This window comes from Gavia stellata, chromosome 8 (genome assembly GCF_030936135.1).
Source record: "Gavia stellata isolate bGavSte3 chromosome 8, bGavSte3.hap2, whole genome shotgun sequence".
Lineage (NCBI taxonomy): Eukaryota > Metazoa > Chordata > Aves > Gaviiformes > Gaviidae > Gavia > Gavia stellata.
This window is the reverse complement of record NC_082601.1, coordinates 10,494,698-10,518,550: the sequence shown is the minus strand read 5'-3', so window position 1 is coordinate 10,518,550 and position 23,853 is coordinate 10,494,698. Positions and strand designations below refer to the sequence as shown.

At 43.0% G+C, this 23,853-nt stretch overlaps 1 protein-coding gene across 1 annotated transcript; it reads right to left on the bottom strand.

Moving 5' to 3' along the window:
• Positions 1-7,374: 7,374 nt before the first annotated feature.
• LOC104259301 (5-hydroxytryptamine receptor 5A) lies at positions 7,375-17,488 on the bottom strand. The gene is made up of 2 exons (XM_009814655.2): positions 16,706-17,488; positions 7,375-7,707 (listed from the first exon to the last, which is right to left on the bottom strand). Exons 1-2 carry the CDS (start codon positions 17,486-17,488, stop codon positions 7,375-7,377), a joined length of 1,116 nt encoding a protein of 371 aa, XP_009812957.2.
• Positions 17,489-23,853: the final 6,365 nt, after the last annotated feature.

Here is a 23,853-nt window from a genome sequence, read left to right as displayed (position 1 = left end):
TGCTTTAGAAGCCTTAATATGCTTTTGAATTAACAGATGAATTGTGTCAATATTCACTCATAAGGATGTTTTCCCGTGTAGCATTGTAATCGGTAACATTTTGTTTTCTCTTGCTGCTTTTGGTAAGTGTGGTGTTTTGGTATTTGGCACAAACTTCAAACCTGGTGTATGCAAAGGAGGTCCATGGAAGGTTCTATCTGGCTTCCATAAGCATCCACTTAAGATACAGAGTTCTTAGTGGAGACGGTCCAAGTTCATCACGCTGTAATACCTGATTCCACTCCTTTTGAATACAATGGAAGGTTTGATACTAGCGTGTGAATTCATGCGAACTCTGTAGCATTGAAAATGGAGAAGCGTAGGCATTTGTTAGGCCTTACATAAGGAGATTGTTGATGTTCTGTCTGGGTAAAATGCAGTGAACTACCAGAACTGTGGTAGACTAGGTTCAATGTGATGTACCTTCTCATAAATGAGACTGTGGTTTTGTGACAACCTGAAACACTTTTCCTGTTCCTTCAGTACAAACAGAAAGAAAATCTTTCTACTGAGTCAGCTTGTACCTTACTCCCCCACACTAGTTAGTGACTGAATATATACAGGCTGCTCTGCTGGTATGTGTTCAAAGTCAGTCTTGGAGCTAGTGAAATAATGAAGGCAAAATTTTACATTCCGAGTACCTTCAAAAAAGGAAAACAATGGAAAAAAAAAAAAGGAAAACAGCATTCCTTCAAAGAAGGACGTTTGCATTGAGTGCTACTTGCAGACTTTCTCTAGTCAGCCCTGATATTAGGAGACATTATTTATGTCTACGAACTTTGCCCTCTATAAAAACAGTAATTCTCTTTCTAATTAGTAAATTGAATAATTTAACTTTGGCACCAAGATAACCTGTTTGTGAATTCAAGCTGTGACGTATTGGCATACCATGCACTTCTAAAAAAAAATAACTTGAATGGACATTTCAATTTGGGTTCTACAATTTTCATCAAATTTGCTTTAGTATCAAGCAAAACTTCCTAAGTAGGGTAAGTAATGAACATACATGTAAAATAAATGATGTGATTATTTGTTCAGTATAACATTAAACTTACGCTTACCTTTTACAAACACAGTAACCTGGAAACTTCAACATGGAATATAGAAACATTAGAACCATTGCTCTGGCTAGGAGCTAGTGATTCTGACTAAGAAATCTGGGATCTGTGAAGATCCAGTTACTGCTCATAGAAAATAAATCAGAGTCCAGATTATAACGTGCTGTAACGAGTCAATTTCTGTCTACAATAGATTGAAATCCACGGCAGACGGACACTATTGTTGCTTTCAGATCCTGGTGTGAAAATGAGAGGAAAGAGGTTGGAGAGGTATGGAAAAAGTTACATCAGCAGTTCCTTGTGTTCTGTCGCAGGCTGTATGTTGGGGGTACCATTTCTTCTGATCCCTGAGGAGGAATCAAAATGCAAGAGGCACATCTTCTAATGGCCTGCTTAACTTGATGACTGTCAGGCTTAACCATTACATCAGGCTGTCCCCACTCAGTTTTAGTGTGGAGGAACACGTGCACATCATGCTATGGCTACTCATGGGAAGGTGATTTTTGGGAACCGTATCCAAGATGCTTTGACGCTATAAACATGACAATCCTGCTAAACAGAAACAACTGAGTTAATTTTGGCTTCTGGTAAAATGATGACAGCTATTTGTAAAAGTGAAGGGCAGTGTCAAGAGGTAACTTCTAAGTGGAGTTTTCAAAGAAAGGAGGGCAGTGCTTTAAAGTGGTCATTTTCCTTTAAGTCAATAAGCTTCAATGTGTACCATGTCTTTGCTGGAGATTTAAGATCTTTTTGCATAATTATTACATTAAATTTTTGATCTACAGAATTAAAAATATTTTTAATGCCCACAGTTTGGTGATTGAAGCTGTGCAGCTGAGGCAGTAAATTCTGAGAGTGTATATGCGTGTATGCAAAGGACTATACAAACCTATAGCAAGCAGAATCTGTCTTAATTCTCCATTTCAGCTGGTTGCAAGGGGGGACCTAAATGTTTCTCAGAATTTTACCTCAGTATTGCTTGATTTCTTTTGACTGTTTAGAGAGAAGGATCTCACTCTGAATTCATTTGGTGTTACCAGCCTTGTAAAGTAACATTTACAGGACTTGTAGCAAAACTTCTTTTCTTTTTTTATTTGATAGAGCCTGCTCAGAGCTTTAATTTGCATTGCAATAAATTTAATTATTTTGATATGCTGATGAATAAACTGCTGTAAAGTAAGTCTGCTCTTTGTTTCAGAAGCTGAGACAGTTTCTGAACTTAAGGCATATACTTACCTCTTAGACCGTGACAGCTTTCTTTTAAATGCAGTTCCACAAGTGCACTTATAAAATATCTTGAGAGTGAAATTAGTGACATACACCTAATCCAAGCATGACAAAATCCAATCATTTTGTTACAATATATCAAAACAAATGCAGTACTGCACCAAGTCACTATTGATTTGAATAACAGAAAATCTTGGAAGGCAAGCTAAAATGTGACCAATATTTTTTTTTTTAAGGTTTCTTTCCTTCTTCCTCTTTATCTCATGAAAAATCTGCTTATTGAAGTGTGACCTTAGCCTGTAGGTTCCTGAACCAAACAGTATTTGATGGGTGAGAAAGGTATGACATGAAAAAGCATTTTACTGTGTGACAAAATAGCAGGTTGCGTACTTTAGTCTCTGGAGACGCTATGGCACAGGTATACCCAGCCATATAGGAGATAGCAAAACTTCAAAGAAATTTCTTTAGAAACATAAAATTGCCTGCATGAGAGAAAGGGTGTTACTTCATTTAGGTCCCACTTTTTGTATAGCTGCTGGTACTCATGGAAAAGTGACAGCTGGAGAATTGTGCTTTGCTAGTACACCCACCTCCTTAGCGCCAGCTTGGCTAAATTAAGCATGTGAGTAGGACACATGTACAAGGCATACACAAATCTTACTCATTTGGGTGGTGGACGACATACTCTTAGAATAGTCTTTAATCTAAAAAGATGTGTGAATGCAAGCCTGTTTATTCACGCAGTGTCCACACAGCCACGGCTGCTGCCTATGCCAACTCAGCCAGCTGCCATCAGAGCTGCTCAAGCTCTGGTCCCTGGAGCTGGGGGCAGGTGCTGCCTCTTACCCGGCTCTTCAGGCACAGTGGGTGGCCACTTTGCACCCAGCTGCATGTTCCTCTAATCAGCTGCTGCTCATACTGGTGTCTTGGTGACTGTGGTATAGGCTAGCTTACGCGTTGTTGCTCACAGGGGTTTGTCAGCATGTATTCTCGGGGCCAAACCCTTCATCTCTTTTTGCATCAATCTTCATGTAGGAAGGGCTTGGGAATTCTCACGTAAAACAGCTAGTTAGAAGCAGAGACTGAAGAACAGTTGAAAGATCAGGAGCTCCTGGGTCTAATAGTTAATTACTGAAGAGCTTTTGTTGTGGAAGCTGTAGCATGGATGTGGGTTTCATGGAGCGAGGAGGAGCATAGAAAGTTATTAGCATTTTCTGTTCACATTCATCTTCCAAAGCTCTTTGATTTCTGGACAACCTGTGGATACCAACAGCACAACAAACTGAGGCCTTAATTTCAGTATAGCTGCAGGGTTCTCAGAGCCTTGCTGCAGGATACATGAATGCCCTTCTGCTGAGCAACAGCCTCCAGTGAGGAGTTCTAGGCGCAGATTCAGCGTCAGGAAATAAAATTAAAACTCATAGTCCACTGTGCACAAGCAGAGATGACTGGTGTACGCCAACTTGGGAACTTCCACTTGGGGAAATAAATGACCATACATCTAAGCACTGCCAAATTATGTTTCTTTACAATAGCTGATTATTATTTTTTTTTCTATTTGGGTATTCAAGATACTATATCATTTATCTTAGTTCACATGGGAGTTGTATTTTCCATATTTTCTTTGGTCCATCTTGAAGCCAAGGATAACAACACAGCAATAACATAAGATCTAAACTCTAATGTTTGAAGTGCCAGAAGGAGGAATGCTAGCATGCCTGATTTTACTCTTTCCTCTTTTTTCAATTAAAGTTGCAAGTTTTAATAATGAGAGTAATTAATCACAGAAATGAAGTACCCAGGGAGGTAGAAAATTATCCACAGTTCCAACCTTTTTTAATCGAGGTTGATGACTATCCAACAGTTGTGCTCCCGTTGCACCAAGTGACTGGGTTTGGCACACTAATCCATGGGCAAAAGGCTGTGCTTGCTGTGCGCAAGGCTGGGGGATGGTAAAGCCTTTTCTGGCTTTAAGTGGGATCCAACAGGTTAGGCCATAGCCCCAGATAATGTGTTTCTTACCCCCCCTGCCCCTGCTAAGCTCAGACTCCATGCGATTAAAACCCAAGTTTTTAAATCCTGACTATGTGCCACTGCTCTTCTAAATGCAGACACGCACAGAGCCAGTGTGGGAAGCTGATTTTGTTAAAAGCTTTCTAAAACTGGACTGCAGTGAAATGAAAGCTCTGCTTGTTTCTCGTCGCCTCTGGGTGAGTATGAAGCCAGGCTGCTTTCAGCGGGAGCCTGTCATTCTGTAACAACTCGCTGCTGTCACTGACGCTTGGGTGGGCTGAGCACTAAACTAGTTATCTTGAGAACTTCTCACAGTAAGATTACAGAGGCTCAGATTCACCTCCTAAGGAAGCTAAATTAATCTTTGAGGAGGTGGAGAGCTACTTTGTATGCTACATCAGTAGCCCTGCTACCAGTTCTCAAGCTAGCTGAAGACAGCCCTGCTGCGTCTTCAGCATTTGCAGTAGTACTAGTGCAGTGTACAGCTACGCTGAACTGCACAGTACTCTTCTGCCTTTATGGTGTTTTCTCAACTTCCAGATGTCAAGCCATGGTAAAGCGTACCCCAAAATCTGCGTCACTTCTTGGAAGGGCTCCTGCACCAGAACCTGGTGTTCCTCCAGTCAGCTGGCGCTTACAGTTGGAACAAGTGTTGCTGCTGCTGCAGCCACAGAGTGTGATGGGCCTTAACTTCAGTGCAGCAGGGTTGGTGTTAGAGCTGCACGTGCGTAACGGCTTGTCTTACCAGGCAGATGGGGTACGGGCACTAAAATTTGGCCAAAGCATCTGTTAGCCGCTAACAACTTTTTGAATTCTAGGTTATTAAAATTTCTTAATTCCCATTGAAACTGAGAGGAGAAGCATCCTCTGCAGGTACACAGGTGGCTGTGGCTGCAGACACAGTAGGTCACACCAGAATTTCACAGTACTACAGTGTGTGAAGTACAGCAGTGCCTGACCTCACCATACACTGTGCTAGTGAGATGAGGCCAGGCGGCTCCCTTAAGGAACTGGAGGAATGTGCGCTTTGACAGCTTTTGTTTAAATCGCTTATTTAAAAAGGAGCTGGAACTTGCCTTGGTCTAAGTTACCCACATACCTGACATCACCAGGTACATGAATCATTTTAGGCTACACTGCAATAAACTCTGCTTTAAAGTTAAGCACGTAAAGGCTGCATTATTTTTTTGTTTTTCAGAATACACAAGCTACTTGATAATACCTCTCTGACATGGCTGTTAAGTACGTCAGTTCCTAGCTGACGGAAATACACCAAGCTGCCGTTGCCTGTGAGAGACTGCCAGGATACCAAGACTTTGGTAGGAGCTACGTGGTCAGCACTCGCGTCAATGCAATGCCTGTTAGCTTGGTAACAATCAGAGCTGAGGCTGAGTGTGATGCACATCAGTGAGATCAGGATGCCAGTGGTGTCCTATTGCTGGAGCTGAAATTCGTGACTTTTAGTCATTCTGTGCAGTTTTGTGGTGTTTGCCTAAGGGTACGCTTTGAATCAAAGGCTTGCTTAAGCAGAAGGAAACACAAAACGGGCAGAGAAAGGCAGTGTAAAAGGTTAAACCTCAGCTTCAAAAGGAGTTGCGATCTTGCTCAGCCCCATTAGGGCTCAAATGTTTTGCCCTTACAGTACCTAAAGAAGCTTTAGGAGGAGATGGGAGAGGGTGCTGGGACTCCGTCAGTAAAAAGCTACCACGCTAGAAATACTCAGAGATACTGTCAGCATCCCCCCTTCAGGGAAGGGAAGGAAGTAAAATCCACTAGCGGAACAAATACAGAGAGAGAGACTGGGCAGTATGCATGGAAATACTTATCTTTTAATTTATTTATGTATATATTGTTGGGACAGAGGTGTTAGTCTTGGATAAACAATTTAAGGCTTGGTTTTGAGTCACTTTGGAGTTTTTGAGTCACTTAGATCAGATGGCATCAATACCTTTCTTACAGTAGGAGAAAGTTGTTGCAAGCTGACAAACTGTGGTATTCACTCAGGTAGGGTGATGAGCACAACATTTACGGTGCAAGGAACCCAGACAGCACAGTGCAGATACTCATCTACCACTGACAAGAAACCATGTGTTGCTGCCAGCAAACCTGGTGATTGAATACAGCATATTTGGCATTTGTAACTTAAATGCACGCTTAGTTTTATGGTAGCATGAAATAATAATGCATACAGTCCCCCTGCACTTGCAGGTATCAGGTGTCTATCTTGAGCTCACCTGGGTTTCAGAAAACAGGGACAGCCTGAGCCCTGTGGAGTGAGAGAGTACAATCCAGGTGAAAACTCTGTGCTAGATCCTCCTCCTGTGCAAGCGGTGCGAGTACATTCTCAGTAGCTCTGAATAATTTTACACTTGACTCCAAAATTTCACTGAACCCCAGGGGACATAACTGACCTGTGTTTCACCAAAACTTCCCATCAAGGACTGCTGCTTGCTAGAGAACACGCAGCCCTTCAATCATACTAGGGCGTGTTTTTGAGCTGCTTAGTCATCGGTTTTAATTTCACATCAATTCAACAACTGATTGAATACAGCATGTTTATTCCCTTCCAAATAAATCTCAAAAATGAAGCCAGCATCCTGCCCATATCATAAACATTTCAGTATTGCTCAATTAGCAGTTCCCACTGGTGCCTTTGCTAATGATGAGCGAGCTACAGAATGGCACCTGTAGCTGGGGAGATGAGATCAGTCCAGTTACATTTGACAGTCATGGTATTAAACACCCACGGTGCTTCGCTTGCAGACCTTAACACATGTTGATTCAAAGAGCAGACAGGAGGTATTCACTGCTTCGATCTTCTTTGCCAAACCCTGGAGCAGCATATATGTATTTCCAAGGGGGAACTATAAACTGTCTGTAGGTTTATATCCAAACATCTTCCTTCTTCCTTTTCATTGTTCCTAAATCCCCTCAAGTAGCTCTTGCGCATGAAAACTGTACATATCACTGGCATGTTTCCCTCAAGAAATCTCTGTATTATGCAATAAAGGAATTGTTTTCTCCTCTGTGTCCCTTTTTATCTCTGCTTTACAAAAAGGTTCTTGAAGGCATTGTTGTAATTTTTGTTAAATGCTGTATAAATGAGAGGATTAAAGAAAGAATTAGAGTAGCCAAGCCAAAGAAAGATGCTTTTCCACACAGGTGGGATGTTGCAGGAACAGAGGGGACTTATTAATTCTGTGATGAAAAAAGGGATCCAGCACAGTACAAAAACTCCAATTAAGATGCCAACCATCAGAGCTGCCTTTTTCTCTTTCTGTTCTCTCCATGTTTCTCCATCTGTCTGGAAAGTGATAGCTGCATGACGAGCTGTAAACACCATCTGTGGTTCATGCGAAGCTTCCTTCACCTCAAAACAAAAGCAAACATGGATTCTTACACCAAGACAATTTGTTTGAGTGAAGTATTACTTTTAAATGACAGCACAACATCTGTGCACCTACCACAAAAGGCCCCGACTCCATTCCTTCCATGCTAAAAGAAAGAAATTGCCCCAGAGTGCCAAAATTACCAGACTTCTCATTATGTTGCAAAAGCTGCTGAATGTGACTGACAAACAAAGCTAAATAAAGAGTAACTGATGCCATGTGTGTTCTGGGCATGCTTTTTCAGTTTATTTTATTGGATGCTTTGACACCTAGTGGGAAATCAGGTTGTTAAGGAAGGCTAACAAAGGCACGTGCCTTCTGCCTATCCCTAAACCAGACTCTCCTACACTGCTACATGACCTTTAGGGTTTCTCAGGCCTGACTCATAAATGAATTTCATTCCATTGCAAGCCTTCTGGGTCATTTTCCTAAGGTATTAGGGAGGCATCTGCAACAAATGCCAACTCTTTGACTACAAGATAAAGCTATTTTCTTCAGGCTAACTGCCTGGACGCAGAGCTCAAAGTCCCATCCCTGGTGGGTACAGGAGCTTGGCACTACCACTTGCTCTGCAGAAGGGACAAAGCATACCCCAAAAAACTCAGCTAAATCTGCAGGAAGATTTTTCCATCAGAACCTTTTTTAATGAAAGAATGGGATTTCAATTAAGGGAAAGTTTTAAGAAATATGTCTGATCTTTGGAAAATGCTGATATTTCATTACCCCCCCAAAATCATAAAAGCCTGAAATAAAATTGAATACTTTGGAAAGTAAACCCATCAAGAAAAGTCCCTTAAGAAAGACAGAGCTCAGGTGCCTTCTGCTCTTCCTTGACAGAGGCTATTGCATGACAGGCACTTCTCCCTCCTGGAGAAGGACAGAGCCATGTATTGCACCAGCTGCAGCCTGGTCACCCTGCCAACACAGTATATGACAATGAGAGCATAGGGATGCACCTGAGATGACATACCCTCAGACACTGTGCCACCATTTTGAATTGGCTTATAAAATACTCTGATGGTAATCAAAGAAAAGCTTTGCTGGAGAAGCATTTTCTGGTCCTCATTTTCTCTCTTCTGTCACCTGTCCTTTATTTCACTCAGATGTACTTGCTATTCTCACAAAAAGCACTCCGTTGTCAGAAAAACACCATTTCAATCAGCCTTCAGTTCAAACTCTGGCTTCAGCAGAAGTTAGTTACACAAGAGAGGGGAAAACGTCGGCTACGCGAGGCTGCCGACAGTGCTTCTTGCCTCCTTCTCTCTCGCTAAGGGCAGGACATTCATCTGTGCAGTGAGTACAGCACAGTGCTCTGGGTGGCAGCGAGACTGTGACAAAGAGGTTCTGGGCACAAGTTATTGATGTGCTTAGAGTCTAACCAGAAAGATACTCCCTTGTGATTTTAATCTGAAGTTAAAGTATCTGCGAGTTTAAAGTTCTAGGCACTTCAGTTATGAAGACTGCAATAAACTAAACAGTTTGAGGATGCAACCTGAGACTCTAAAATTTGCCTAAGTGATAAGTCACAGGCACTGCAAGTCTTTGACACCACGCCAAAGATGGCTTGTTGTTAAATTAGCTACATATCCCACATGCGCGTGCCACCTTTGTGCAAGCTTTATAATAGATGGAGGGCCGCTATTTAATAGGAGCACAGCAACTCAGAGAGGGAAGCACTGGCAATGGCTAGACAATCACTCTTCAAGATGGATATCCCTTTCTTCACCCTCAGACATGAGACATGGCTGCAGAATGTAAAAGCAGCAGATTATGGGCACAGGCAAATACTGGAGGAAAATGAAAACCGCATCTGTCCTGACAATTAAAATGGGACACCCCTCATGTAGCAAGGATCACATCATTTGTCTGCAGAAGGACTTGCTCTGCACATCCTTAATCACACTCTGCAAAAAAAAGGGATGAATGTATGACAGGAAGACAAATTTGTGACAAGCAACCCTGAAAGATTACGTCTTAGCCCTAAGGAATAGCTACATAAGTATGCCTCTTGGGAAGAGCCATACAAAGGACTTTGTCACTAGCATCTGGTATAGTCTGGTACTGTATTTAACCTTCAACTCTTACTCAAAAGATAGAGCTTGCAGTGTGCCATCATCAAATCAGATCCTTTTCTATTTGCTACTTCAGGTTTTAGAAGGCTTGTGACTGAACTGCAGAATTTACTAGTAGCAACTCTTTTATCGCTTGATTTCATATTGTGAGAAAAAATTAATTTATTTTTATAGAAAATACCACAGTCCTCAGGTGTTTTCCCTAATGAAGCATACATTTACAGCCTGGTCAAGCTCCTACTGAAATCAGAGTTTTCACAATCTCCACTGGTTGTTAGATCAGGCCTCTAAATACTAAACAGCAAGTGAAACTAGATCATGGTATTTTTTGTAAATTACAGGACAGCAGTTGTCCTCCTATCTACATAATGTCTACTTTCTCTGTTGTCATAGCTGTTTTTTTCAACAATTTTTTTACTAGTTCTGCCTGGGACTTCTGAATAATGTTGTAATAACAAAAGTGCAAATAGCAGCCTGGTGCTTTAGGAAAAGTAATGGTATCTCTCATGGAACCTTTCATTAGGTAAACTGTGTAAATATCCCTGGCAGACTGGGGATATTTTTTCAATTTTCCGTAAGAAATCCTTTGAAAAGGATACACAAAATGCTTGAAAAGGTAACTGGTAACCCTGCTCAGCAAGGTCTTTCAGCCTGTGCTTTCAACAGGACTTACACAAGCATTTAAACCTTAGAAGCTGTATGAAAGCTCAGCTTTCCATGATCATCAGCGTGTAATGCTCACCCCATACGTTGTTTCCAGCTGACCAACTGCACACGCTGTGAAGGACCCTCGCTCAGCTGGCTCTCCCTCAGGCTCACCCGCTATGACATCTGCCTCTCGGGCGTTCCAAGTGCCAGACCCCGGCGTGAGCGCTGCCACTTGGCAGACCTGTGATCCACTGGCCAGCTGCTCCTGGCTTGTACTATCGCAAAAGGGACCAGACTTTACAGAGGGTTTCTAGCAAGGCCCTGAGCTCAGTGCTCCGGTGCTCAACGCCCCTGTGAATGTGTCAGCTTTGAGTACTAAGCTCCCTCCCTGCCTGGTCACCAGATACACCTACTACAGGACTGCCAGCATCTCATCCCTGCTGTAGGGACTGATTCATCAGGGGACAAGTCCACTAGATTTTTGAAGTTAAACATGGATTTAATTTGAAGTGCTGTTCATATCAGAAAATACGTATCCGTGCAGACTGCACAGCAGGGCAAGTCCAACCTTTCATTATCATTTCAAATTTTTTTATTTTTATTGCTCTCTATATGATTTGCTGCAGACCTGACTCATCTCCGTGGCCTGGCTGGTGCAAGATTATCCCTGCTACAACTATCAGCCCCCAACACTATGTTGTCAAGGCTGCTTGTTGTAAGCCAACCCACACAGAGTACATGGAAAGTAAATTGGTCTGCTGTAGGCACACACTGTTGTGGTACACAGTGCTGGTGGGGGAACCATGCTACAGGATTCCCCCCTTATGCAGGCAATCCACTGTCATTCGGCATTGTCTGAACAAGAGCACAGGCCAAAAAGATTACGTAGCTGCTTTCCAGCCTTGCCAGTTGTGATTTTCTTGAACTGAACACAGCTCTAACTATACAAAATCTGCAGTTTCCAGTGCCAATCCTGGAGGCTTTGCATGACTCCGATTTCTAAAGTCAGTCAGTCACAATACCTGACTGTTATCCCTGTGCTACATGGAACAAAGGACAAGCCCAACATAAAAACTTTCCCCCATTTTGGGCCTGCTGATAAGCGCTAGCGAGCAGGCTGTGACAGGGGAAAAGGTGGTCACAGACTGTAAATTGAAGCAATCCATGAAGATGCCTTAGTTTACACTGGGACCATCTCTCATGTGAGAGATGACATCTCTGCACGGTGTTGCACACTGTTCTCACTCGGTGGCTAGCAGCACACTATGCCTCGGGCACAGATTTCCTTCCATCTGTCCAGGCATTGCTTCAGGAGCTGTGAGTCAGGAGCAGTGGGGAAAAAAGCTGGTATGAAAGGACTGCTACTCTGAGGCCAGAATTAGGTGCTGAATTTGTGAAATCAGCTATTTCCAGGACAACAGGCTCTGAGAAGTGCAGAGATGACCGCTTTCCAGTAAGAGTATCATAAAGAGAGTTAAATGAAGGAAGAGAGCTCTCAGGTACAAATTCTTCTTCAGACACAAAGGAGTTTGGTTTTAGTTTCAGAATTCATTCTTCCGTACACTGATCAGCAGCTACAGTTCAATGCCACTTCTGTTGTTTGTCTGTCCCCAGTAAATTACTACTACTGAATGGCTGTATGTTCCTAGAGCTGTATGTTCCCAATTCCTGTGTTCCTAGCAGCGTTATAAAAAACATGCCACCAAGGAGCTTCTGATGAAATCCCTTGATCTAAAATGTTCCTTATAGCTTTCTTTAATGATTGTTACTACTGGTCCTCCGTGGCAGGTACTGTGTATGTGTTTGTACTGTACCTCCAGGGTTTGCAATAACAAAACAACAGTAAAGATGATAAACATCAATCAAATCTGGCTTACTACCACAAATTCAGAGTTTTGCCTATTACAGTGTGATTCAGTAAAGATCATTACTGCCTCTGTGCAGCTTTGGCATACTTCTTGCTCTTTGAACAAGAACGCAAGAAACTGAAATACACAATGAAAGATCAAAACAGGAATGCCTACACTTTCTTGGATGCTCCACCAATGACAAACAGTACATTTGATAGGGAGAAGAACACCTGCTTTCTCTCACAGGCTTTTCTTCTGCTGTAAGCAGGAATAGCTCTACATTTCTCCCAGGAAGTTGCTAGCCACTCCACTTTGCTTCCTGCCTCACGTTTCCCCTATCTGACATCTGCTGCCACTCTTCCTGACAGCTGCACTTTGTGTCCTGACCCATCTCTTCTACTTGTACAGTCAGAGGCAGAAATAAGAAATAGAAGGCCTGTGACTTCTTCAGAGAAGGCGAACCTGTTTTCTCTCCCATATTGTCCTGACTGGTTATGTGGGTTGGAGAGGCTGAATGGGCCAAGGTGTGGAACAAACCTGCACCGTTGGCGCTCTGGGGCCTCATACTATCTAAAGTGGGAAGGACTCTCACAGAACTGGTAAGGTTTGAATGAGGCCTAATTACTCACACACTACACAAGGTACTTTGAGAAGGGTGAAAGAAAAGAAGAAAAAAAAAACCCCAACAATCAACAGAGCTTGATTTTTAACTCCTCACATGGAAATTTAATCCTGATTCTGCAATTGCTAGATATAAGTAATCCTGACATTCAGATTCTGCCATCCTTGGTTTTGCTGGGCAAAACCTATGCTACAAGTGACTTTATTGACTTAAAAGGGCACTATCCAGCAGTATCTGCAGTTTTTCAAGCAGTCTCATTTATTTCAGTTGGACTGTTTACAGAGAGAATTATTACCTACTGTCAAAAAGGCGTGACAGAATATAGCTCTCTGTCAGTGATGGTATGTCACTAGTTTTTTTAGGAGAGTCACTCAGGTCAGTATTGACTGTAGAATTCACTTTTTAAGGAGTTTCATAATTAGCAAACAAATAATTATAAAAGCACCAGCCTAATTTAGGGTCCCAATTCTGCAATTTTTTGTTTCAAGGGAAAGTAAGAAACAAGCTCTCATTAAAACTAGAAGCACTCAGATGTTTAATGGCAATCTCCCTCACCTGAATTTTTTTCAAAGACTTTAAAAAGTGCTTTTCAAACAGACAAGCAAAATTTTAACCAAAAATTACTTAAAATAGTTATTTTGTAACTATTCTACTCTGCACCTCTGCAAGAGTATGGAAACATAACATCTGTATGCCAACTCTCAGCTCAGAGACAACTGCCTTTTCTCTCTGTGTGTGTATATACATATATATATACACACACATATGTATATATACATATATATGCATGCATATATATACACAGTGGCAATCTGCAGAGCACTTTGGTGCCTGGCTCTGTTGGCTGAAAAAGCACTGGGCAAAAACATCAAAGTACCATCATAATTGTTCCACTCAGTGCAGTGGCTTCTTCATCAAGGCATTTCTACTGGCAGATGAGTACTATAACCTCAAACCTTTTCCTCCGTAAATTGACTTGCTAGAATTAACCAGCTACACTGCTGGGTGTACCTCAGGCCATAAACTGCAGCCCTGGCAGGCAGTTCCAATCCAGTGCTACCTGACAGCTAATTCCTGAGCGCAACACAGACATCTCTCCCAGCATGGATCACTGCTGTTACTACTCACCTCCAGCCTGGGAAGCACTGCCAGCCTTTGGCATTGGCTGCCGAAAGCCCCTCTAATGTCAGATCAGCTAGGGCAGGGCACCTGGGGTGAGAACTGACACAGATGCTGAGGGCACTTGACACCCAGAGTAACAGTGACAGATGAAAAATGTTGCAGCGTGAGCATGACAGGTGAGCATTCTTAGAGAAGGAAGGAATGAAAGAAAGTAAAGGTAGAAGAGATGTTAGATGAGAAAGAAATGCAAAATTAGAGTGGGTTGATGGGCAAAACAAGATAAGTGGAACAGAATTTGCCCCATCAGAGAGAAGGACAGTGCTGACGCTGACAGCCCAATTACCCCTGGATGTGGAGAAGCAAAGCTGGATCACCTCACCAGGTTTGCCACATACCCTGGCAATGTTACCTTTGTGTTTGCATGTTAAAAAAAAATGGGTTTTGCCAAAGGATCAGTAGTGATGTGTCTGAAGATTCTTCTCCAGAATTCACTGGGCAACTGCTACTTTTCCTGTGGACATGATGGATCCTGCTCCTGTAAGCTTCAATGGGGTCAGGATAAAAATCAGCGAATAAGTCTCAGCCTCTTAACTTAGAAAAAACCTGAGAATAAATGCATCCTGAATGCCACTTCCCTTGATCCATGGGTTTATTTAATGTATACATGTGCAGCTGGGCATCAGCTCTTCCTCTAGATGACGAGTAAAGGTTTGCATATCCATCACAAAAGTCTTTTTATTTAAGCCAGCAAACAAAGCTTCTGGGGCAACGGCTGCCACTATATACCAACTGCAGATTCAAGAGTCGCTGTTATGAAAGGAGAAGTCAGTATGACAATCACTGCAAATATAAGAAAGATGAAGAACTGCTGACTTGAGCATTTGCTGGTACTGCAATAACAGCAATACTGGCAACCCCTCCAAAATGGGTATTCAGCTCACACTGACAGGAGCTCTTTTGTCAGTATAGCCTAAACCAGCTCCCAGACACTGCATCAGCAAAAAGCACCTACCTGCCAGCCTAGCTGTGCCCACGGAAGGCTTTTGCAGACAGAACTACGACAATTAGGAGCCAGGCTTTTTTCATGTTAAAACTGACATACCAACAACGTGTCTCTGTGTAGGCTAAAACTTAAATCAGCAGTGCCTCAGCTCATTTAGCTTCCCAGAATTTTAGATTCCAAACAACTAGTCCTGTATGTGTGTATTAAAAGATAAAGCATGCAAAACCACTACAAATATTCAGTTCGCTTTTGTGCTTGGAAAGATTATACATTAACTCCAGGCAATACATTCATCATACTTATAACAGCTTGGAAAGAAATTTGGTGCAAACCAGGGGATGAAGGCCGTAGGAAAAAAAAAGGCCGCCACTAGAGGAGACATTCTTATCTTTTCTTACACAGTTTATGCTTTTGCATAGAAGACAGCTTCATAAATCAATTTATAATAAAACACCTTCAAGACATTACGATCCAAATCTGCAAGTCTGACTGCATATAATTGCCAGTGCTGTCACCTCTTGCTAGAATCAGGGGACACAACCTACAGACTTATTTGTGACCATAATAACATGTTTCCTACCATGACTCCAAATCAAAGTTAGAGGGATTTAGCAGAAGAGTGAGGCTTTTCAGGATTAGCCCCAATTGAACAGAAACGTTCCATGTCTCTTTAGGTATCTATAACATCCACACAGCTCATCTTTTGTTATTGGGAAAGGACTGGACTGAGCAAGTACCACATACAATCACAAAAACGTACCATAAAGAATCATTTCCACAGGTTAGGAGTGAGAGTAAGAGTACATGACAGAAAGTGGAGAGAGTTTACAGAGCACTACCCAGCAGCTTGGCAACATGGCATGGGTGACAGCGTCGTCATGCAGAGAGCCTGACTTAATGGGACACAAGGGGCCAACCCCGACCCTTCTGCAGGGACACAGCTTTCCTGTCAGCTAGGTGTATCGCCAAAATGAATGAGATCTCCCACATGACTAGGGCTTTGCGGGTTTTCAGGCAATGTATGGGATAAGGAGGAGGAGGATGTGGTTTTTAAGACAGCTGGTAATTTTAAAATAGAAACAATTCATTGCTCATTGCTTCAGTACTATGCAGTGAGCAGCATGTTCCCAGTATTCAAAGTAAAATAGCCTAAGCACATAAATAAAGAGTATAATTTGCTTATTAAAATCTATTCAGACACTGATAGATCCCACACAAAATCTGTGCTGGTAGATAAATGTGCATGCATTTACTCTGTACACAACCTAGGGATCTGTTTATGTCTTTGTTTACTCCATCAACACTGTAAAAAAAATAAAGAGGGAAAAAACCCAAGGAATGGCAAATTCAGACTAAAGAGACAATTTTTAAATGGCTCTCCAGACTGGCAGTGAATGCACCCGTCACTTACTCTAATGGCACACTTAAAAAAAAAAGATAATAAAACTCTTCTCCTGAAGTGGCGCTTTTTGACTGGCTAATTACCGCTCGCGTCCGGTCTGTAACAGAGCTAAATTCACATGAGAGCCCCAGGGCATGTCTCAGTCTTCTTGCTGTGCCAAAACCACCGATGCAGGGGTGACAGCTGGGAGCAGATGAGAAGCAGGAGCGCAGGTGCGTGGGGGAGGCAGCAGGGGCTCTCCTCCCTGTCCCCCCCCTTACCTGGGCAGCCTCGGTCAGAGGCACCACGGCATTCTTCCTGCGGCCTCCCATGCGGAACTTGGCCGCCTTGTAGATCTTCCAGTAGACAAAGAGCACCACGCAGAGGGGCAGGTAGAAAGCCCCGCCGGTAGAGATGATGGTGTAGGAGGGCTCCTGGCTGACCTGGCAACGCTCCTGCTCAGGGCTGTAGGTCTCCCCCCAGCCGAAGAGAGGGGCGAGAGAGATGGTGGCGGAGAGCGCCCAGGTGAGAGCGATCATGACGTTGGAGATGCGGCGGCGGGTGAGCAGTGTGTATTCCAGGTGGCGGGTGATGGACCAGTAGCGGTCCAGGGCGATGGCGGTGACATTCCAGATGCTGGCCGTGCAGCACAGTACATCAAAGCAGACCCACACGAGGCACAGCTCCCGGCCCAGCCGCCACCGTCGCCCGGCTGACAGCTCCTTCACCAAGCTCAGCGGCATCACCAGGGCTGCCACCAGCACGTCTGACACCGCGGTGGAGGCCACGAGGTTGTGGGGCACCTGGTGGAAAGCCTTCACTCGCAGGATGGTCGCCAGCACCAGCAGGTTCCAGAGGAAGGTGGCCACGGTCAGGAGCACCAGCAGGGTGAGGATGAGGATGGTGAAGATGGAGAAGGGCTCCCGGCCTCTCCACACGCTGCCGCCCACCAGCGCAGAGGCAGCCGAGGAGACGTTGATGTCCACGTTGGCTGATGAGGTATTGACGCCCATGTCGGCCTCACACTGGCCCCGTAGGGTGCAGGGGCTCAGGGTCTCTGCCATGCATGGGGCCGGGGCTCGGCCCCTCACTACTCCTGCACACGAGCACTTCCCCCCTTCCCAGGCACCGTCCCCAGCCCCGCTGCCGGGGAGCGGGAGCCCACACCGGGCTTCCCCTCAGCGGCCGGCCGCCATGTGCCGCCGCTTCAACGCAGCCCGCGCCCCCCCCGCTGCGCCGCCGGGCGCCCGCTGCCTTCCGCGCCCGCCGCTCCTCACGCCCATAGCGGGCGGCTACGGCGCCGACGAGGAGGCTGGCGGGGCCGCGGCGAGGGGCAGGCACGGGGAGGGCGGCACCGCCGCTCCCGCCCCGCCCCAGCGGCCGCCTCGGGGGCGGGGGCGGAGCCCCTCCGCGGCGTCCGGACCGCTACGGTGTGGTGGGAGGCGCCGCCACCGCCGGTTTCTCCCCACAGCCCCCGTGAGGCGGCCGTACGCCCCCTTCTCCCCACAGCCCCCGTGAGGCGGCGGGACAACCCCTCTGCTCACAGACCCCACGAGGCGGCGGGACACCTCCTTCTCACGGCCCTCGTGAGGCGGCGGGACACCCCCTTCTCCTCACGGGCCCCGTGAGGCGGCGGGACACCCCCTTCTCCTCACGGCCGCTGCCCGCCATGTTCCCCTCAGCGCTCCCGCCAGAGCGTCGCCTCGCCTCGGGGAAACGACCCGTTCCCGCCGCCGAGCACCGCTGCCGGGGGCAGCCTGCAAGGTCGGTGACGGTGTTAGTACCCAAGACGAGTTATTTCTAGGCTGCAGCATTTAAATGGGGATTTTTCCAGTTAAAAAAAAAAAAAAAATCTCTGAAATTCTCCTAAATTTTTAAGTGGCCGGGAACATCTCTGTCTTTACATCTGTTTCGGGGCAGGTTTACCCTCTTTACCAAGGGCACACGCCCAGCCTCTGAAAACGCTCCCTTTTCCCAGCCCTTTCCAGTAACTACCCTCAAAATCAAGATGTTTCAAAAATAATTTTCAACCTGTTACACAACCTCTTTTAAAGTCTATAATAGATGTTAACAGGGTGATACACGTGAAGGAGACACAGCAATCAGCTCCTGAGTAATAAATGGTGACAAGTAGTGTGACAGGATCACATAGCACCTTGGGTATTATATTTAAGGTGTGTGTAAGGTATTATATCTGAGGTCTTTAGGAAGTATCCTTTATCCCAGCCTGCTTTTATTCCTGGGGTCCTTTACAACCCATAACCAGCATTTCCACCCAGTTAGACCATTACCAGGACAATTTCAGTGCGAGCTACTGGACAAAACACAGGCTCTTTTCTCTTACCAGGTCATACGTTGCCGTTGAGAGCTCTCCAAAGGTGTTTGAAGTTGTTGACCAAAATGTTCATGATGAAAATAAGATCAAAGAAGGTCAGTGAAGTTTGTTTCCTTGAAAATAGCATCACACCTACAATCACAGACTGTAACAGGGCAGAGTTTGGGGACAGGAGGTTGGTTTCTCATTTTTAAGGTAGAGAAGGAGTATTTTCAGGGTCAGAATAGTCCTGTCTAAATGAATGCTGCTCAAGTCAATGTTTTTCAGTTGCATTCACATTCACTGAAGAAACAGCACCATCTGACGTAACGCAAACCTATCACAGCACCACTATGTTACCCACAGCAAGCAGGGTCCAGCTTGCCTCACTCAGGGGGCCCAAGTTGAAAAGCTGGAACAATGATGAAATATTACAGAAATGAAAGACAATGACTCTAGTCAGAGTAACCAGGCTGTTTTGTTTGGTTAACTTTTGCCACTTCACGCACCAGCTGAAAAATAAAGCAAATAAATCCTTTCGCAGGCTCTTAACGCAGACATGATTTTAGTTGTTCTTTCCTATAGTAATCCTAACAAGTGCTCTACTGTAAGCCAGCAGCAAAGAGAAAACTATCTGCATTACTTACCAACTTTTATTATTAGGAGAAGAGGACTTCTGAGTGCTAAATGTCTCACATTTTGACACTTGAGCTTCCAATAGGCAGAATCTGACAGAGCTTGTAATGAAAAGCCTTTTCACAATACTGCTGCAAGTTAAGCCTAAAGCAGCATCTGAAACAATTAGACACTGGTAAAAAATTGTCAGGGTTGGCAGACAGCATGTGACTGCTTCACAAGCAACTTCTCGTGCTTTGTCTTTATATCTCTCCTTTCTAATTTGCATTTCGTTTTGTTAGTTAATGCTACTTTTAAAATGCCAGCTAAAGATTTACTGAACAACACTTTATTCCTTTAAAAGACACCCAGACCTAAAAGCAATATGGGAAACAAGCAAATAAAAAAGCCCTTTAACTTCTAAACATTTCAACAATTGTCAGTCCAGTTCTGTGAACTTAATAAAGGAATAAAAGAATCTTGACACAATTTGAATAACTCAGCTATTGAAGAAAGACTGCAAACAAATAAACAAAACTCAGACTAACTGCAGAAGTTTCATGTTTAGGGAGCCCAAATGGGCCAGGATTTGTATGACCTGTTTGTTCCTGCTTCTGCAGGAAATTAGATTGCCTTTTTCTGGTGTGAGGGTACTTCGTTTGTGGGTTGTGGATGATATGTGGGTCACCATTAAAGCAGCCCAGACGATCTCAAAATCTTCCTTTCCTAGAAGCCGTGTGTCCCATCTCCCTCTACTCCTTTTATTATGTGTACGTTATATGCCACATCCGGATAGTTACGTTCCAGTTCACACGTTGAATGCATTGAAATCTCCCACTTCTTCCTCCCACTTGGCTGAAATAACCTAGTCCTATAATACAGAGGCTTGAATAAAGCCTCAAAGGGATTTATTTTTTCTTGATAATTACCCTACTGCTGTCTTGTCCTGTGAATGCAAAGGCTTAGCGCTCCTCAAAGATTGCTATGGCAACACATTACAGTGTCTCAGGAACCAGGGTATACTTTGAAAAAGAATTCTAAAAAATGAGGAGACTTGCAGGTATTCGTGTATTCTAAATAACAGAAAAGCAAGTAAATATTGCTTGAAATTATAAAATTAAAAAAAAAAACATGAAAGAGACAAAACAAAACCACTTTTCTTCTTCTACTGAAACTAAAGGAGGACCTAGTTTACCTTTATATAGTTACAGTATTACAAGTTACTGTCATGTGAAAGTGCAGTGAAAACAATGAAAATCCATTGTTTCATTCACTGATACTTTTCAATGACTTCAGAAACTACGGTCTGCATCTTCATAGTTTCTTCTCTCAATGAAGTATGGCAGTGTGTATCCTCAGAAGATAACTGATATCATCAACTGTTTCATTGCTCTTAAAATAAGCAAATAAATATGTGACTAAGGACTTGGAGCAATGATGGAATTAACAGTAAATACAAAATAACGTCACTTTTCCATCTGGATGTTTGGAGCTTTGTGGGCTGAGGAATGCAAAACACAAAAGTGTGGAAAATAGTAATCTGCTTATAAGTCTAAGTGTAGAAATCCTGTGCATCTTCCTTTGCAACTTTTCTCACTTTTCCCTGGTGACGTGAGAATCACTGAGAAAAGCACTTGTGACAGAGGTGAGGAATTGCAAAACATACTTCCTAGCCCTTATCACCTTACCAAACACCACCTGCAAAGCTCACTCTTCTGGCTGCCAACGTTGAAATGAATCTCCTCAGACTCAGTCTTGTCATAATTTTATATTTTTGATGTCAGTCTGAAAGTTCTTAACTTAGTGTAATCCTCCCTGCATCCTTACAATTCCTGCCCAAGCTCTTCTTTGTACAGTTGTGCTAAAGAAGCAGCTGTCTTCACCAGACAGCAGCTACTCAGGCCAGCTTCATATAGCTCTCTGTTTTCAAGCACTTTCAAGGACAGCATGCTGCTTAGAAACAGCTTTGGAGGATGATGATTCATCCAGATAACAGAATTTCAACTCGTTACGTGAAGTGATGCTTTCTTGTTATAATAAATATGTGAGATTTAAATATAGTTTACATTTTTCAGAAGTTTGCTTTTATCTGTTAGACAGAGAAGCAGATTATTTTTAGACCGTTATAAAGGGACTACACTGAACTTGACTGTTTTGACTCATTTTCCATGTTTTGTTTTAGATACAAAAGTCCTATGAGACCTTACAGTAGATGCAGTTTTATTCCATCCTGTCTTTCTGCTAGCTCTTTAATAGAAAACCAGCCTCCTTTATAAAGCATTTTTCAGAAAACCCAGTTATATAAATGCTGCAATTAATTTGATAAATATCTAGAAAAAATTTCAGCTCAAGGGAAAAACAATCCCTCAAAAGCCCTTTGACAGCTGGTTCCATATTTTTACGATTGAAAATGTGATGGAGAATCTAGATGTCACAGAAATGCTAGCTGGTATTGATTTTATTAATTCTAATGAGCAAATCTTTGACAGAATAATTTCCATTCAGTTATAATTTTTATGTAACCTATAAGGATGTGAACCAGTAAGCACAAGGTTTTCAAACACAAGGGGTAGTCAGCAAAGATCTGTGTACCTGCACGAATTACGTTTGCCACAGGGGTGTATGCATGTATGTTGACAGATAATGAGCCCTAGCACAGCTAAGGCCAACACATGAATACAAAGGGGAATATAGAGTAGCAGATTTGCTAACATTAGGCTTTCCTCCTGTTAGAGTGGCCATATAAAAAACCCCCCTCAACTAGTAATCTGTAATTGAGTAAATCTAATTTGCTTGACTAGTGGCTTCTGCTACCACCAATAATCTTGAGGAAGAGCCAGTTTTGGGTTTTTTTTTAATTCTTATTTTGACTATGTACAAGATATGGGCTTTCCACTTGTAGATGTTAATATTTTTAACTGTCAGATTCAAAATTGTGTAGGAGCCCACATCCATTGCCTTGTATTTTAATTGGTGTCTGCGTAAGTTGTGATATCCAAATGCCTTTGATTCTCATTCTAGCTCGTTTCAAACCTGCTCAGCAGCTCTTTCAGATTTGTCTTCAGTTTGGTGGAAACAGCCTCCTTTCCCCGGACAAACTGTTCACAAAACATTCCTCATATGGGCCATATATTACTACTAATTAACTCCACTGCCATTATAATGTGGAGTGAACGTACAGTAAAGCAAGGGCTTTATATACATTTATCATGAGTACAAGTCTGGAACCTTGCTGAATTTATGTAGAAACTGAGACAAAAAAATTATGGCACATTTACATAAAGTTATAGTAGCAGATACTTGCAAAGCACCAGAAAAAGATTCATAAAATTTGGCAATGAAGTGGAAAATACAATGTTTAAATAATCATTTAGTGCTTCATGTAGTTTTGTTACAGGTCATTTGCAGCTAGGGCTTAGGAGAAGTTAAGGATTCTTTTTCTAGTATTAAAGAATTACCTCTTTTAGTACTACAAGCCATTTAACTAACTTTTCTTCTGCCACAGTTAAGAGAGGATTGTAAAGATCAGTGAATACAATTTCTGTAGAAAAATGAAGTTGCTTTATGATTTGTTTTTTTTTTAAGCAATGTAATTTTATGGTTACATTTATGTTCTCAAATTACATTTTGTTGGTATTGGTGTTACTATGTACCTTCATAAATTAATTCTCAGGTTTCTTAATAACAATTAGAGAAAGGTGTCGGGTAGAACTTACCTGCTACTTAAGGCTGTTTTCTCTTCCCATACAGAAGGGGTTTTATCAATTAGAAGAAGTGACAATATATCAAGAACACTTATCCAGAGCTTATAAGGAAGACTCAACAGCTCCTACAAATTCACATGGTCTGTCAACCCCGGTGAGTGACCATCTAGTTTCAGTTATGCAGAGCAACACATTTAACATTCCTGTAATTCTCGACATTCATAGGGGATTGCAACTACTCATAGAGGAGCTCAGAAAGCCCCGCACAGTTAAATGTCTTCAGATGACAGCCAAAATAAAGAGTGCTTGGAAGAAGTTTTGGAGCTGTTATACAAGATTTTGCAGGGCCTATGATTTTCTTTTTTTTTATTTCTGAGCAAGGGGGGAAAAATAGCAGATGGTTATGTTTTTCAGTGTTGTAGCTTACAAAAATGTTTGTGAAGATGGACTGCTATTGTAGAGTATGCTCAGATATTTTTTTGAAAAGTGAATGCAGTTCTTAAGCTGGATGACTCTGATACAACAAAGTGAGCATGTGTCTAGACAGCACGCCAATTTTCCATTTGTCTTCCATTCTCTTAATGGCATCCTTCCTCCCCCTCTCCTCACAACTCCGTATGAAAAGTTAATCATGGTGGCTAAGAGGAGAAAAAAAAAAGGTAATCTCTTCCCCACGTGGCTGTGCAATAAAGAGATTTGACACAAGCAACATTATAGTATTTATGACTTCGATGCAAGCCAGCAAATTTTTTAGAAGCAAAGAGCATTCCAGTTCAAGGGGCTGGATTCTTATTGT

Coding starts and splice junctions, on each gene's coding strand:
- LOC104259301 (XM_009814655.2), bottom strand. CDS start 17,488: ATGGCAGAGACCCTGAGCCCCTGCACCCTACGGGGCCAGTGTGAGGCC. Junction 7,708..16,705: donor CTCTGACCGAGGCTGCCCAG/GTAAGGGGGGGG, acceptor TTTTGTTTTGAG/GTGAAGGAAGCTTCGCATGA.